Raw genomic sequence first — 17,509 nt, forward strand, 5'->3', positions numbered from 1 at the left:
AAATCTCAATGTTGGGAGCATACTATAGACCTCCCAACAGCCCGCAGGAGACAGAGAAGCAGTTGTGTAGTCAGATACGGTACAGGTGTGAAAAAAACAGGGTAGTTGTGATGGGTGACTTTAACTTCCCCCATATTGACTAGGACTCCCTTTTGTTAGATGTGTCCAGGAGGGCTTTTTGCTACAGTATGTTGACAATCCAGCCAGGGGAGGGGACATACTAGACTTGGTATTGGGGAATGAGCCAGGCCAGGTGATCGATGTTTCAGTGGGGGAGCATTTTGCGCTTAGCGACCATAATTCCATAAGATTTCAGGTAGTCGTGGATGTGGACAAGAGTGGCCCTCAGGTGAGGGTGCTTAATTGGGCGAGGGCCAATTAGATCCAAATTAGATAGAAACTGGGGAATGTGGACTGGGAGCAGCTATTTGATGACAAATCCACATCTGGCATGTGGGAAGCTTTTAAAGACCAGTTGATTAAAGAGCAAGACAGGCATGTCTCCACAAAAATAAAGGATAGAAATGGAGGGATTCAGGAACCATGGATGACAAGGGAAATTGTAAGCTTAGTCCAAAGGAAAAAGGAAGCATCAAAAAACTAACAAAGCCTTAGAGGAGTGAAAGTAGGAAGGAACTTAAATGAGGAATTAGAAGGGCTAAAAGGGGTCATGAAGTGTCTTCAGCAAACTGGGTGAAGAAGAATCCCAAGGCTTTTTATGCAAATATTAGGAGCAAGAGGGTAGCAAGAGAAAGAGTAGGCCCACTCAAGGACAATGGAGGGAAGTTACGGAGTGGGTGAAATCCTTAATGAGTACTTTGTTTTGATATTCACAAGGAGAAGGACATGTTGGATGTTGCGGTCAGGGATAGGTGTGTGGACACTCTAGAAAATGTCAATATATCGAAGGAGGAATAACCAATGTTGTTCCTTTATTTAAGAAGGGTAGCGTAAAAATAAGCCAGATAATTATAGGCCGGTGAGCTTTATGTCAGTGGTAGGGAAATTATTGGAGAGGATTCTTCGAGACAGGATTTACTCCCACTTGGAAATAAGTGGCCGTATTAGAGAGGGGCAACATAGTTTTGTGAAGGGGAGGTCATATCTCATTAACTTGATTGAGTTTTTCGAGGAAGTGACAAAGATGATTGATGAGGGTACAGCAGTGGATGTCTACATGGACTTCAGTAAGGCTTTTGACAAGGTCCCTCATGGCAGACTGGTACAGAAGGTGAAGTCACAAGGGATCAGAGGTGAGCTGGCAAGAACTGATTCAGTCACAGAAGAGGGGGTAGCAGTGGAAGGGTGCATTTCTGAATGGAGGGCTGTGATAAATGGCATTCACAGTAAGATGTTTAACAACACCAGGTTGAAGTCCAACAGGTTTATTTGGTAGCAAAAGCCACACAAGCTTTCGGAGCCTTAAGCTCCTTCTTCAGGGGAGTGGGAATTCTGTTCACAAACAGGGCATATAAAGACACAAACTCAATTTACAGTATAATGGTTGGAATGCGAATACTTACAGCTAATCAAGTCTTTAAGGTACAAACAATGCGAGTGGAGAGAGCATTAAGACAGGTTAAAGAGATGTGTATTGTCGCCAGACAGGACAGCCAGTGAGACTTTGCAAGTCCAGGCAAGCTGTGGGGATTACAGATAGTGTGACATGAACCCAATTTCCCGGTTGAGGCCGTCTCATATGTGCAGAACTTGGCTATCAGTTTCTGCTCAGCGACTCTGCGCCGTCGTGTGTCGTGAAGGCCGCCTTGGAGAACTGGAGGTTCTGTCTGGAGGTGTCTGTTGCGATCCTCCTCATCTGAGCAGATCCTGTGTATATGGAGGGCTTGTCCGTAGGGGATGGCTTCTTTAACGTGTTTAGGGTGGATCGCAACAGACACTTCCAGATGCTGAAAGATGCCCTCATAAGAACAGGATATGGCGCTCGACTCATCGATCGACAGTTCCGACGCGCCACAGCGAAACACCGCACCGACCTCCTCAGAAGACAAACATGGGACACGACGGACAGAGTACCCTTCATTGTCCAGTACTTTCCCGGAGCGGAGAAGCTACGGCATCTCCTCCGGAGCCTTCAACATGTCATTGATGAAGACGAACATCTCGCAAAGGCCATCCCCACGCCCCCACTTCTTGCCTTCAAACAACCGCACAACCTCAAACAGACCATTGTCCGCAGCAAACTACCCAGCCTTCAGGAGAACAGTGACCACGGCACCACACAACCCTGCCACAGCAACCTCTGCAAGACGTGCCGGATCATCGACACAGATGCCATCATCTCACGTGAGAACACCATCCACCAGGTACACGGTACATACTCTTGCAACTCGGCCAACGTTGTTTACCTGATACGCTGCAGGAAAGGGTGTCCCGAGGCATGGTACATTGGGGAAACAATGCAGACGCTGCGACAACGGATGAATGAACACCGCTCGACAATCACCAGGCAAGACTGTTCTCTTCCTGTTGGGGAGCACTTCAGCGGTCACGGGCATTCGGCCTCTGATATTCGGGTAAGTGTTCTCCAAGGCGGCCTTCACGACACACGACGGCGCAGAGTCGCTGAGCAGAAACTGATAGCCAAGTTCCGCACACACGAGGACGGCCTCAACCGGGATATTGGGTTCATGTCACACTATCTGTAATCCCCACACCTTACCTGGACCTGCAGAGTCTCACTGGCTGTTCTGTCTGGAGACAATACACATCTCTTTAACCTGTCTTAGTGCTCTCTCCACTCACATTGTTTGTACCTTTAACACTTGATTAGCTGTAAGTATTCGCATTCCAACTCTTATTCTGTAAATTGAGTTTGTATCTTTATATGCCCTGTTTGTGAACAGAATTCCCACTCACCTGAAGAAGGAGCTTAAGGCTCCGAAAGCTTGTGGCTTTTGCTACCAAATAAACCTGTTGGACTTTAACCTGGTGTTGTTAAAACTTCTGACTGTGTTTACCCCAGTCCAACGCCGGCATCTCCACATCATAAATGGCATTCCTCAGGGATCAGTGCTGGGACCTTTGCTGTTTGTAATATATTATAAATGATTTGGAGGAAAATGTAACTGGTTTGATTTGTAAGTTTGCAGATGACACAAAGGTTGGTGGAATTGCGGATAGCAATGAGGACCGTCAGAGGATACAGCAGGATATAGATCGGTTGGAGACTTGGGCGGAGAGATGGCAGATGGAGTTTAATCCAGACAAATGTGAGGTAATGCATTTTGCAAGGTCAAATGCAGATGGGAAATATACCGTAAATGGCAGCCTTTGATAGGCAGAGGGATCTGGGTGTACAGGTACACAAGCCACTGAAAGTGGCAACGCAGGTGGAGAAGGTAGTCAAGAAGGCATACGGCATGCTTGTCTTCATCGGCCGGAGCACTGAGTTTAAAAATTGACAAGTCATGTTGCAGCTTTATAGAACCTTACTTAGGCCACACTTGGAATGTAGTGTTCAATTCTGGTCGCCACACTACCAGAAGGATGTGGAGGCTTTGGAGAGGGTACAGAAAAGATTTACCAGGATGTTGTCTGGTATGGAAGGCATTATCTATGAGGAGAAGTTGGAGAAACTTGGTTTGTTCTCACTTGAACGACGGAGGTTGAGAGGCGACCTGATAGAAGTCTACAAGATTATGAGGGGCATGGACAGAGCGGATAGTCAGAAGCTTTTTCCCAGGGTGGAAGAGTCATTTACTAGGGGGCATAGGTTTAAGGTGCAAAGGGCAAGGTTTAAAAGGTGATGTACGAGGTACGTTTTTTGCACAGAGGGTGATGGGTGCCTGGAACTCGCTGCCGGAGGAGGCATTAGATGCAGATACGATAGTGACTTTTAAGGGCAAATCCAAAGATGTGCGGATTAGGTTGATTGGCCATGCTAAAATTGCCCTTAGTAGGTTAGAGGGATTAGTGGGTAAAATATGTAGGGATATGGGGGTAGGGCCTGGGTGGGATTGTGGTCGGTGCAGACTCAATGGGCCGAATGGCCTCTTTCTATACTGTGGGGTTTCTATGGTTTCGACATGAATAAGATGGGAATTGAGGGAAATGGTCCCCGGAACGGTAAGGAATTTTAGTTCAGTCAGGCAGCATGGTCAGTGCAGGCTTGGAGGACCTAAGGGCCTGTTCCTGTGCTGTAGTGTTCTTTGTGGAAGTGTCAAGTATCCTAAATTGCATCAAGGTAGACAAGTCCCCGGGGATGGATGGGATTTATCCCAGGTTACTGCTGGGAGCAAGAGGAGAAATAGCTGGGGCCTTAACAGGTATCTTCACATCCTCTTTGACCACAGATGAAGTTTCAGAGGACTGGAGAATAGCCAATGTTGTTCCCTTGTTTAAGAAAGGAAGCAGGGATAATCCAGGAAACTACAGGTCGCTGAGCCTTACATCTGTGGTGGGGAAACTTTTGGAGAAGATATTGTGGGACAGGATATATGCACATTTGGAGGAAAATGGACTAGTTAGTGACAGGCAGCATGGTTTTGTACGGGGAAGGTCATGTCTCACCAACTTGATTGGGTTTTTTGAAGAGATGGCAAAGATAATTGATGAGGGAAAGGCTGTGGATGTCGTTTATATGGACTTTAGTAAGGCATTTGACAAGGTCCCACATGGCAGACTGGTACAAAAACTAAAATCACATGGGATTCGGGGTGCGCTGGCTAGATGGATGTAGAACTGGCTTGGTTACAGAAGACAGAGAGTAGCGATGGAAGGGTGTTTTCAGAATGAAGATCTGTCAACTAGTGGTTTTCCGCAGGGATCACTGCTGGGACCTCTGTTGTTTGTAGTATATATAAATGATCTGGAGGAAAATGAAGGGGGTCTGACTTGTAAGTTTTCAAATGACACAAAGATTGATGGAGTTGCTGATCGTGCCGAGAATCATCAGAGGGTACAACAAGATAGAGATAGATTGGAGACTTGCGAACAAAAATGGCAGATGGAGTTTAATCCGGACAAATGCGAGGTGATGCATTTTGAACTATCAAATTTAGGTGTGAATTATACAATAAATGGCCTTGGGAACAGTAACATGCAGAGGGATCTGGGCGTGCTGGTCCACAGTTCACTAAAAGTGGCAACACAAGTGGCCAAGGTGATTAAGAAGATATATGGCATGCTTGCCTTCATCAGAAGGGACACTGAGTACATATATACACAAGTTGGGAAATCATGTTGCAGCTACATAAAATCTTGGTTAGGCCACATTTGGAGTATTGTGTGCAGTTCTGGTCACCACACTACCATAAGGACGTGGAAGCTTTGGAGAGAGTGAAAAGAAGGTGCACTAGGATGTTGCCTGGTCTCGAGGGTGTTGGCTATGAGGAGAGGTTGAATAAACTAGGATTGTTTTCACTGGAATGACGGAGGCTGAGGGGAGACCTGATAGAGGTCTATAAAATTATGAGAGGCATAGACAGGGTGGATAGTCTGAGGCTTTTTCCAAGGGTGGAAGTATCAATTACAAGGGGGCACAGGTTCAAGATGAGAGAGGGAAAGTTAAAGGGAGGTTTGTGGGGGAGGTTTTTCACACAGGGAGTGGTGGGTGCCTGGAACGCGCTGCCAGAGCAGGTGATGGAAGCAGGCACATTAGCAACGTTTAAGAGGCATCTGGATGGGTACATGAATAGGGAGGGAATAGAGGGATACAGACCGAGTAAGGGTAGGAGGTTTTTTTTTAGTTTAGTTAGGGCATCAGGCTTGGAGGACCGAAGGGCCTGTTCCTCTGCTGTGCTTTACTTTGTTCTTAAATCTAGAGCTCTCTGGATGAAAAAATTGGAAATTAATGTAACAAAGAAAAAGTAGGATTCTGACAGGTCTCAGGTAGAAAATACAATTGAGAACTAAAAAGAATACAGAAGGTTCAGATGAGGGTTGAAAATGCATATTCGAGAAGTGAAGACGGATAATAAGAAAAGACTGGCAGCCAACATGAACAGGATCCCCAAGTCTTCCATAGGTATTGTGGTGGACCTCAGTTGTGCCTTTGTCCTATATGGACCACCGTTGTGTGTGCTTGTCATACCTGGACACATCCCCTTCCAGTTTGGTTCCTCCCCTCGGCACCTAGTATAAAGGTGGCTGTCTCCTCCCCCTTGTTCAGTCCAGGTTGGTTATTTGTTGGGATCTGCTCCTGATTCTGTTGTGAATAAAAGCCTACACTTGTATTGGCACACCGGTAGTCTTTCGCCTTATTAATAGCGCATCAGGTATATAAATAGTAAAAGGGTGGGAAAACGAGTTGGGCCAATTGGGATCTAAAAGGGGATTTACACATGGAGTCTGGGACCATGGCTAAGGTATTAAATGAATACTTTGTATCTGTCTTTATCAAGGAGGTAGAGGTAGATGCTACTCTGGAAATGGTGACAGTTGAGGAAATTCTGTCCTAGAAGGGCTCAAAATTGATAATTCCAGTCTTCTCTGACTCAGAGGTGGTACCAGAGAACTGGAGAATTGCAAATGTTATGTCCCTGTTCAAGAAAGGATGGTCCCAGCAATTACAAACCAGTCAGTTTCACATCATTAGTGGGCAAGTTTTCAGAAACAATTATTCCAGATAGAATTAATAGTGAATGGAAAACATGAGTTGATTAGGAAGAGGCAGCAAGGAATTCCAAAGGAGAAATTGTGTTTAACTAACTAGTGTAGAACTTCGGAATGACAGACAGGTTGGTGGAGTGGGCAGATAGGTGGCAGATGAAGTTCAATGCAAAGAAATGTGAGGTGATGCATTTTGGCAGGAAGAACATGAGACACGATATAAAATATGGGTAAAATTCTTCAGGGGGTGCAGAAGCAGAGGGACCTGCCTGCATATATATGCATAGATTATCAAGGGTAGAGGGACAGTGGAGAGAGCAATTAATAAATAAAGCATACAGTATCTTGGGCTGTATTAATAGGGACATGGGAGTAGAAGAGCAGGAGGTTATGCTGAACTTATACAAGATACTAGTTTCGTCTCAGCTGGAGTATTGTGTACAGTTCTGGGCACCACACTATCAGAAAGGATATGAATTTGTTCGATAGATTGCAGAAGAGGTTTACAAGAATAGTTCCAGGGATGAGAAACTTCAGTTCTGAGGCTAGTTTGGAGAGGTTGGGACTGTTCTCCTTGGAGTGAAGGCAGCTAAGAGCAGATTTGATAGAGATGTTCAAAATGATATGAGGGGCTGGACAGCGCAGATTGAAGAAACTGTTCCGGCTCCTAAAGGGATCAAGAATGAGAGAGCACAGACTTAAGGTGATTTGCAAAAGAAACATATGTGACACACAACAAGTGGTTCAGGTCTGGAGTGCACTGCCTGGAATTGTGGTGGACAGGTTCAATCAAGGCATTGGGCCATTAAATGATTACTTGAATAGAAACAATGTGCAGTGGTACTGGAAAAAGGCAGGGGACTGGCACTATGTCATGATGCTTGTTTGGAGGACTGGTGCGTGCGGACCTAAATGGGCCAAATAGCCTCCCCCTGTGCTTTAACAACTCTGTGATTCTGTGAATTTCTTTACAAATTGTGAATCTTAAAATTCTCTACCCCAGAAGGCTGCGGATGCTCAGGTGATGAGTATATTCAAGACTTGAGATTTATAGATTTTTGGGCATTAGGAAATCATAGAATGGAGATATTTAGTGAAGCAGAGTTGATATAGACATCTTCATGAACGAAAAAGCCATTGGGCCAAATCCTGCTCCTATTTTTACCATGTTCATATGTCGGTGCTGTTAAAGAGTAGGTTTTAAGATGGATTTTGAAGGTGGGAAATGGTGAAGCAGTTTAGAGAGGGAATTTCCAGAGTGTGGTCAAAGATTATGGATCACTCTAAACGTTAATGTGTAGGGAATGGGGAATGCAAGGGATAACAGTTAAGAGTCAATGGTGTGAATGACTGTATAAGGATGGAAGCACTTAAGGATTTGGAGATGATGAAATCAATACAGAAAGAAATAAGAAACAAGTGGAGATCAACAAGAATAATGACGACATGTGAGGATAGGATGCAGGTAGGGAATTCTGGAAGAGCTGGAATATATAGGCAGATCTCAGGAGCCTCAGGTGAATAGCAATGGGAAGTTTGAATTTTGTGTTGACAAAGCTATAGATGGAATGATGCTTCTAAGTGGCGTACAAATTATAATGGATAGATTGGGGCCAGTTGATGAACATTTTCAGTATGTCACTGCATACTACGAGTTTCCAGCATGTTTGTGTTATAAATTTTACTGTTCAAAAATGCATGAAAAATATGGAATTTTGAAACTTAAAGAGAATGTGGGGTTATTATGAAACCCAATTACACCTTTATCAATATTCAAGTAAAAAGAAACCCCATTTGAATTGCAGATACCTTTAAACAGAACATAAAATGGGTGTTATTCATATTAGTGCTTGAAAGGTAGGAAAAAATAGATTCAAATAGAAGCATATGATAGAAAAACTGGAGAACTAAATCTGGGAAATAGGTAGATTGGGTGATGATTCTTTTACAGTTTAAAAAATATTTTTAAAAATTAAGTTGATAAAAAATACTTGACAGACAATTAATGTCTTATCCACAATGTTCTTTCAAAAGACACACAAAATGCTTTAATTTATATTTCCTGTTTGTCCTATAGAGCAAAGTCAGTTTGCAAAACAAGATTCAATTGAAAGAATTTCAAATAGATAAATATAGGAAAAAAGTACATTAATAATAGACACTCCCAAGTTTAACATGTCAACTGATCTGAGAAAATGAACTTGATTTTTGGAACTTGGTCAGGAAAAATGAAGCAACAGTTTATTCATTACCTGTTGTATGAGGAGTTCTGCTTCTCGTTTTTGCATTTCTCTGTAAAAGACATTTTAAAATAAAACAAAGTATCAATAAGACATTTAAATATTGATTATGATGTTTGCTGGCTGATAGGTTGTTACCCATAACCCTGACTTTGTGTCAAAGAACAAAGAAAAGTACAGCACAGGAACAGGCCCTTCGGCCCTCCAAGTCTGCACCAATCATGCTGCCTGCCTAAACTAAAACCATATGCATTTACGGAGTCCGTATCCTTCCATTCCCATCCTATTCATGTATTCGTCTAGTTGCCCCTTAAATGCCGCTATCGTCCCTGCTCCTACCACCTCCCCAGGCAGTGCGTTCTGGATATTTACCACCCTCTGTGTAAAAAACTTGCCTTGCACATCTCCTCTAAACTTTCCCCACGCACCTTAAACCTATGTCCTCTAGTACTTGACTTTTCTACCTTAGGAAAGAGCATCTGACTTTCCACTCTGTCCATGCCACTCATAATCTTGCAGATCTCTATCAGGTCACCCCTCAACCTCCATTGTTTCAGTGAGAACAAACCAAGTTTATCCAACCTCTCCTCATAGCTAATACCCTCCAAACCAGGCAACATCCTAGTAAACTTCTTTTGTACGCTCTCCATGGTATCCACATCCTTCTGGTAGTGTGGTGACCAGAATTGTACACAATATTCTAAATTAGGCCTGACTAAGGTTCTGTACAGCTGCAGCATGACCTGCCAATTTTTATGCTTAATGCCCCAACCCATGAAGGCAAGCATGCCGTCTGCTTTCTTGACTATCTTACCCACCTGCGTTGCCACTTTCAGTGATTGGTGGATATGTACGCCCAGATCTCTCTGCCTGTCAATACTCCTAAGGGTTCTACCATTTACTGTATAATTCCTATATGTCCCACATATTAATTCAATTAAATTCTGTAAGGTGTGGACAATCTATCTGTCTCTTTAAAAATGACAAGGTCACCGTCTGACCAGCTCTTCATGACCTTTTAAACTGTGTTAATTGGCTTCAACTGGGAGCAGAGTGATCATTCCTTGCACTCAGATCAATGCCTTTAAATTAACACATTGCCCAACGTTGGTATTTTTGGGGTCTCCCATTTTCATTCTGGAAAACTCACTCCATAAAGTTGGTTGCAGTGTTTGTTTTGGATTAGCTTTTATTCTGACCAAAGGGGAATTGTGATAATCACCACCAGTGGAAGGGAATGTAAAGTGTAGGATGGTTGTTTAATACTGAATTGGGTTCACTGGGTTGAACCATTATTTTATAGACCTCTATAAGGTCACCCCTTAGCGTAGGAGGCTGAGGGGTGACCATATAGAGGTCTATAAAATAATGAGGGGCATAGACAAGGTAGATAGTCAATATCTTTTCCCAAAGGTAGGGGAGTCTAAAACTAGAGGGCATAGGTTTAAGGTGAGAAGGGAGAAATACAAAAGTGTCCAGAGGGGCAATTTTTTCACACAGAGGGTGGTGAGTGTCTGGAACAAGCTGCCAGAGGTAGTAGTAGAGGCGGATACAATTTTATCTTTTAAAAAGCATTTAGATAGTTACATGGGTACGATGGGTATAGAGGGATATGGGCCAAATGCAGGTAATTGGGATTAGCTTAGGGGTTTTAAAAAAAGTAAGGGCGGCATGGACAAGTTGGGCCGGAGGGCCTGTTTCCATGCTGTAAACCTCTATGACTCTATAACTGGTACTGCAGTTGAACCATTTGATTATGGACAACATGGCCAGAAAGAGGTTTGCTGGTTGCCTACTCCTCAGTTGCTTGCTATATAGCTAGTGACAAGGCTGTGACAATGCATCAGAAATTACGTTGTACTAGCAATTACATTCTTGAGCCAATTGCGTTGTTAAAGGCAGGTGATTAGCACTGGCTCAACAGTGGGGTATGGAAGGAACTGAGAGTGTGTCTGCTGAGCAGTCTTAAAAATAAATGCTTGAGGTGAAAGACGAGGTTTAGACGATTGTTGGAGTAAAAGTGAGACGCTGCCAGATGGAATCCCGAAATTAGAAGGTACAAGATGGCTACCAGGTACAAAATGGACTCTGTGGAAAGACATTAAAATGTGCTGACTTAGGCATAGACATTGCACAACGAACTAACCTTTGACTACATCCTGTTATTGTATAAAAAAACTACGGAACAGAAAAAAAAAACCAGACCTTGAGGTCCAGATGGTCAGCTTAGCTTAAGATAAAGCAGAACCAAAACAATAAGTTTTTGTTAACGGTTGTTTTTGAAGGAATGTGATTAGAGGTTAATTGTTGCTAGGGGGGCATAATTGGCTAATGTGTGTAACTAACGAAGGCTAATGATGGAATAACTTCTAATGTCTGTACCTGTCGACACTTTGAAATGTATAAAAGCTCAGCTGCCATTTTAAAATTGAGAAGTTGACTGCGAGCACTGCGGAGTGCCAAGCACTTCTCCCAAAGCTTGCTCAATAAACTGCATGTTGAATCTTTAAGTCTGACTCCGAGTGGTGATTTCCCACAACAAATTGGTGTAGTCAGCAGGATCTCACTGCTGGTGAGTTGATCGGTTGGCCTCGATCGGCGAACTGGAGTAGAGATTATTGAACTGTGGGAGTCAGACTGAGCAAACAATACAGTTAAAAACGGGTGGAAATTAGGAGAATTTATGGGACTATCAGATAGAAACAGGAATTGATTGCTTGTGCTGATCAACTAAGGACAAGGAAGTGCCTGTCTCAAACGCGCAGCCTTAGACCGGTTGTTAAGAGGGGAAATCCCCCACGCGATGGTCAGGACCATAAAGTGGGCGTAGAGGCATAAAGGCACTTAGGATCGTGAAGTAGCAGAGGTCATTTAGCATCAAATTATGCCCCCCTAGCAACAATTAACCACCAATCACATTCCTTCAAAAACAACCGTTAACAAAAACTTATTGTTTCGGTTCCGCTTTATCTTAAGCTAAGCTGACCATCTGGACCTCAAGGTCTGGTTTTTTTTGTCTGTTCCGTAGTTTTTTTTATATACTACTCTGTAGTGGCGCACAAATGCAGAGTTTGCCATCTGCTTGCATAAAAAATTGGTGTATTTGTCTCATGTTGTAAAGCGGTGCGGTAAGGAGCTGATCACCCTGACCTAGAGCCAGACTCCGGTGGAGGAAACACGTTGCTGAGAAGGTAATTGTGGCCGTGAGGATAAACAGAAACCTCAACGAAGCGGCCTAGAAGCCTGCAAGATGGCAGGTAAGGAAACTAAGTGGGGACCTGCGGGTTCCCTTATTGATAAATATATAACAGACAGACACTCGTTGATTAAGAAGATGCAAAGGGATGGCTGGGATGTTTCTCAGACCTTAGAACAACAGAGAAAGTGGGTAGATGGGGAAAAGAGAGACAACACAAAAAAGGCAGGGGTATTATTAGTACATCAATTAGCTGGACTAATTGGACAAGTAGCCGCTTCCACTAAAAGGTGGAATGAAGACAAGGACCAAATTAAGAAATTAGAATATAGGGTAAGGGAATTAGAAAAAAGGAATCAATTATTAGAAGAGAATCAATGGGGAGGGGAAACTGTCCCTTTGCCCCCTTACGAGACAATACAACAGGAAGCGACAGCCCCTCCAGAAGAAGGAATAACGCAACTTGGCGCCAGTAACCCGAGGGGGAACGGCCGCGCAGCCAACAGCACATTACAAACCATTCACCCCAGGCGAGAGACAACAGATAATGGCCTCCTTGGGTAAACTACAACCCAGAAGCGCAAATACGAAATTTTGGGCAGAACTAGATACGGTCTGGGTAGGACACCAACTGCACTTAAGGGATATACACCAACTAGTCAGGGCCGCATGCCCAGCGGACAAATGGAGGCAGGTAGCCGGAGGGCCCGCCGCCCTCCCTGGAGTAGACCACAATAGTATACAATAGTAGACTACAAAACGCTGGACGCATGCGGTAGCCCTAACGGCAGATGTGGACGCCCAACAGGCACCCTTTGTCTTGCTTAAAACGGAATTACAGAGGGTTTTGGGGAATGCCCCTACCAATTAGAGTAAAATCACAATGACCAAGCAACAGAAGGGGGAAGGGGCCTCTGAATATGAGGAACGATTGTTCCAAGTATACCAGGAATGCTCAGGGCAAGGAAATCCAGGCCGTGGCGATCGAGCCTTCATCCAGGCTTTCAAGGATGGGCTCTCCAGCGCCCACCAAACCATCTTAAAAATAGGAGTGATCATGTCCCAGGATTATGATGAACTGGTGGAATGGGCTAGCGGCGTACACGGAGGGGGAGAGGAGAAATCTCAGACGAAGATAAAACAGGAAAGAGTAGCTGCCTACGGTAGCGGGAGTGGAACTAAGCCCAAACTGACCTGTCACAATTGTGGCCAACAAGGGCAAATGAGTGCCGGGTCCCAAGGAAAGGAAATAAATTTGGAAACAGTGGGAGACATTGTAATTATTGTAATAAAAATGGACACACGGAAGCAATATGTTGGGACAAACATGGGAGACCCCAGCCCCGATCCGTGTCCACAGCAGAATTGGAGGAAATAAGGAACCTCCGAGATCAGCAAGACTGACGGCCTGCAGCCCCCATTAATAAGGGTAAGAAGGAGGGAAGGATCTGTGTGTCTGCACTGGTAGGGGGCAGGCAATGTGAGATGCTGGTGGACACAGGAGCATCCATATCTGTCACCAACCTTCCCTTACCCACTACAGGTAGGATGATTTATCTAACAGGGATAGGAGGGAACAAAACACCCACCTACCTGAGCGAGACCACGTCAGTAGAAATAAATAATTTGTATATACCAATGAGATTCTATGTATGTAAAAATCACGAGGGTACAATAATGGGAAATTATTTAATGAAAGAGTATGAAATTTTGATTGACTGCGGGAAGGGAGAGCTAACCTGGCCGAAACGGGACGGCCGGAAAACCGGAATGGGAAAACTCACAAGTCACCTCGAGACCATCAAGATGGCCACAGCCACCATCAGGGATTGGCGACTAGAAACAAAGGGGTTTGGAGCCATCTGTGTCTCCGTCCCCGGAGTATGGGCCGAAACAAAATTAGACACTGGCCTAACCAAAACTGACCTGATAAAGGTGCCCGGACCGGAGCATAAGCCCCACCGACAGTACCCGATAAAACCGGAAGCAAAGGAGAAAGGAATCCTGAGGGAAACTACGAGTATCACTAACTCCCCTACCTGGCCAGTGAGCAAACCCGGCGGAAGTTACAGACTCACAATAGACTACACTGCCCTCAATAAAGTAACGCCCAAATTGCACTCCATTGTAGCAATCCTGAATGGATTGTCACCGGAGTATAATATCTTAACCGTATTAGATATAGCCAATGGATTCTGGTCCCTACCCTTGGATCCCGAATCCCAAGAAAAATTCACATTTACAGTGGGAGACAATCAGTACACCTGGGCTCGCCTACCGCAGGGGTTCCACAATAGCCCCACCATCTTCCATCGAGTAATGAATGACATCCTGAAAAGGGTAGAACTACCAAAGGGTAGCACGATTCTATAATACGTGGATGATATATTAATAGCCTCAGAATCCAAGTCAGGACATCAGGGAGCACTATATCTAGTGTTGAATGAACTGAAAACCGCAGGGTTAAAGGTGAGCCCCAAAAAGGCACAAATCGGGAAAGCACAAGTCCTGTACCTCGGACACTTAATATCACAAGGGCTTAAAGAGATGCCAACAGACTGAAAGAAGGCGGTACAACAAATGCCGCGGCCAGTCAAAGAACAAAGAACAAAGAACAGTACAGCACAGGAAACAGGCTCTTCGGCCCTCCAAGCCTGTGCCGCTCCTTGGTCCAACTAGACCATTCGTTTGTATCCCTCCATTCCCAGGCTGCTCATGTGACTATCCAGATAAGTCTTAAACGATGTCAGCGTGCCTGCCTCCACCACCTTACTTGGCAGCGCATTCCAGGCCCCCACCACCCTCTGTGTAAAAAACGTCCCTCTGATGTCTGAGTTATACTTCGCCCCTCTCAGCTTGAGCCCGTGACCCCTCGTGATCGTCACCTCCGACCTGGGAAAAAGCTTCCCACTGTTCACCCTATCTACACCCTTCATAATCTTGTATACCTCTATTAGATCTCCCCTCATTCTCCATCTTTCCAAGGAGAACAACCCCAGTCTACCCAATCTCTCCTCATAGCTAAGACCCTCCATACCAGGCAACATCCTGGTAAACCTTCTCTGCACTCTCTCCAATGCCTCCACGTCCTTCTGGTAGTGCGGCGACCAGAACTGGACGCAGTACTCCAAATGTGGCCTAACCAGCGTTCTATACAGCTGCATCATCAGACTCCAGCTTTTATACTCTATACCCCGTCCTATAAAGGCAAGCATACCATATGCCTTCTTCACCACCTTCTCCACCTGTGTTGCCACCTTCAAGGATTTGTGGACTTGCACACCTAGGTCCCTCTGTGTTTCTATACTCCCGATGACTCTGCCATTTATTGTATAACTCCTCCCTACATTATTTCTTCCAAAATGCATCACTTCACATTTATCCGGATTAAATTCCATCTGCCATTTCTCCGCCCAATTTTCCAGCCTATCTATATCCTGCTGTATTGCCCGACAATGCTCTTCGCTATCTGCAATTCCAGCCACCTTCGTGTCATCCGCAAACTTGCTGATTACACCAGTTACACCTTCTTCCAAATCATTTATATATATCACAAATAGCAGAGGTCCCAGTACAGAGCCCTGCGGAACACCACTGGTCACTGTAAGAGGAGTCAGGAAGGTGCTGGGACTGTTTAATTATAGCCGAAGTTTTATCCCGGAATTCGCAAAATTGGCAGAGGCTATATAGAGGCTAGTTAAAGGGGGAAAGCCAGCTTTAAACTCCATAGAATGGGGACCTGAGCAAGAAGAGGCCTATAATAAGTTAAAGGCAGAGCTGATATCAGCCCCCGGACAGGGACTACCAGATTCCAATAATGATTTCCACATACACTGTAACAATGAGGGGGGGTTCTACTCTGCAGTAGTAATGCAAGATCATGGTGATAAATGGAGACCCATAGGTTACTATTCAACAGCAGAAGGGCCGGCAGTTACCGGACTGCCAAGGTGCATAGCTGCCTTAGATTGCGCCGCCTGGGCAGTAAAGGTTAGCGAACCGATAGGAATGACAGGAAATATAAACCTCCACACCAAACGCACCTTGGTGGCAATGCTAAATACAGGAAAGTTAAGGTCAGTCTCGAACATGAGAAGGGCCAAATGGGAAGCCGTCCGCCTGCCACCCAGCAAATCAGTTATAATAGTAAGAGACACAGGAGATAACCCAGCAGAAGGAATTTTGGATACAGGAGAACGACATAACTGTGGAAACGTAGATATGGATACAGAAGAAGGTAGAGTAAAGGATGTACCTTTAGCAACAGCTGAAGAGACCCTTTTTGTAGATGCCTCACGTAAATACGTGGAAGGATCACCCTGGACAGGGTGGGCAGTAGTAAATGACAGGTTGGAAATGGTAAAGTCAGAAAGAATTGACGGAGGTCTATCCGTGCAGGTGGCGGAACTAGCGGCATTCACAAAGGCACGAGAATTGTCCGAAGGAAAGACGGTAAATATATACACCGATAGTAGGTATGTGTTCGGAGTAGTACATGATTATATGACGGCATGGGGTAGGAGGGGGTTTGTAACCACGGGAGGAACTCCTATTAAACACCAACAAAGAATTGAGGCATTACTAAAGGCCAGCGAAAAACCCCGAGAAGCGGCAGTAATAAAAATCAAAGCACATCAGAAGGAACCAGAAAGGGAAAACCCTGACTGGTTAAAATACAAAGGAAACCAAGCCGCAGATAGAGCAGCGCAACTAGCGTTAGAACAGGAGGCAATTAGCGAGCTGCCAGTTGCAGCAACGGGCCAGACAGAAGACAAAATAGATATTCGGCATTTACACAAAGATACCTCGGAAGAGGAAAAGGGTAAGTGGGAAGCACAAGGAGCAAGCAGAGGGATTGATAACATTTGGAGACGCAATTACAAGGTAATGGCGCCAGAATGCATACAAAACACCCTCTTGGAACTACACCATGGACTCTCACATGCGGGAAGAGAGGCCATGGCAACTAGTATAGGAAAAGAATGGTGGTGGAAAGGAATGGGAAGGGACATAGCCCGACATTGTCACCAATGCGTGACATGCGCGCAATACAACCCCGGTCGACCCATAAAAATTAAGATGGGACACCAGCCCCGATCAAAGGGGCCCTGGGAACATCTGCAAATAGATTTCACAGGGCCGCTACCACAATCCCACGGCAAAACCTATTGTTTGGTTATCATAGACCAGTTTACCAGGTGGGTAGAAGCGTTCCCTACCAGAAGTTGTACTGCTACCACGGTGGCTAGAATATTGGCAGAGGAGGTAATCCCTAGATGGGGAATACCCGTACAAATTGATTCGGATCAAGGGATGCACTTCACTGGAAAGGTGGTAAAAACAGTGTGCCAACTGATGGGAATAAAACAAAAATTCCAGATCCCTTACCATCCGCAGAGTTCTGGAATGGTAGAACACATGAACCGAACCATTAAGAATGCCCTGGCCAAGGGCGTGCAAATGTCAGGAAAAACGTGGACAGAGGTATTACCTATTATATTAA

At 44.8% G+C, this 17,509-nt stretch overlaps 1 protein-coding gene across 1 annotated transcript in view; it reads right to left on the minus strand.

The window, feature by feature from the left end:
* Window positions 1-17,509, minus strand: part of myo10 (myosin X) — a 443,782-nt gene that overhangs the window by 65,964 nt on the left and 360,309 nt on the right. Inside the window, exon 24 of the mRNA XM_078240784.1 lies at window positions 8,823-8,862. Coding sequence (XP_078096910.1) covers window positions 8,823-8,862 — 40 coding nt within the window. The remainder of the gene's footprint in view (window positions 1-8,822; window positions 8,863-17,509) is intronic.

This window comes from Mustelus asterias, chromosome 2 (genome assembly GCF_964213995.1).
Source record: "Mustelus asterias chromosome 2, sMusAst1.hap1.1, whole genome shotgun sequence".
NCBI classification, from domain to species: Eukaryota; Metazoa; Chordata; class Chondrichthyes; order Carcharhiniformes; family Triakidae; genus Mustelus; species Mustelus asterias.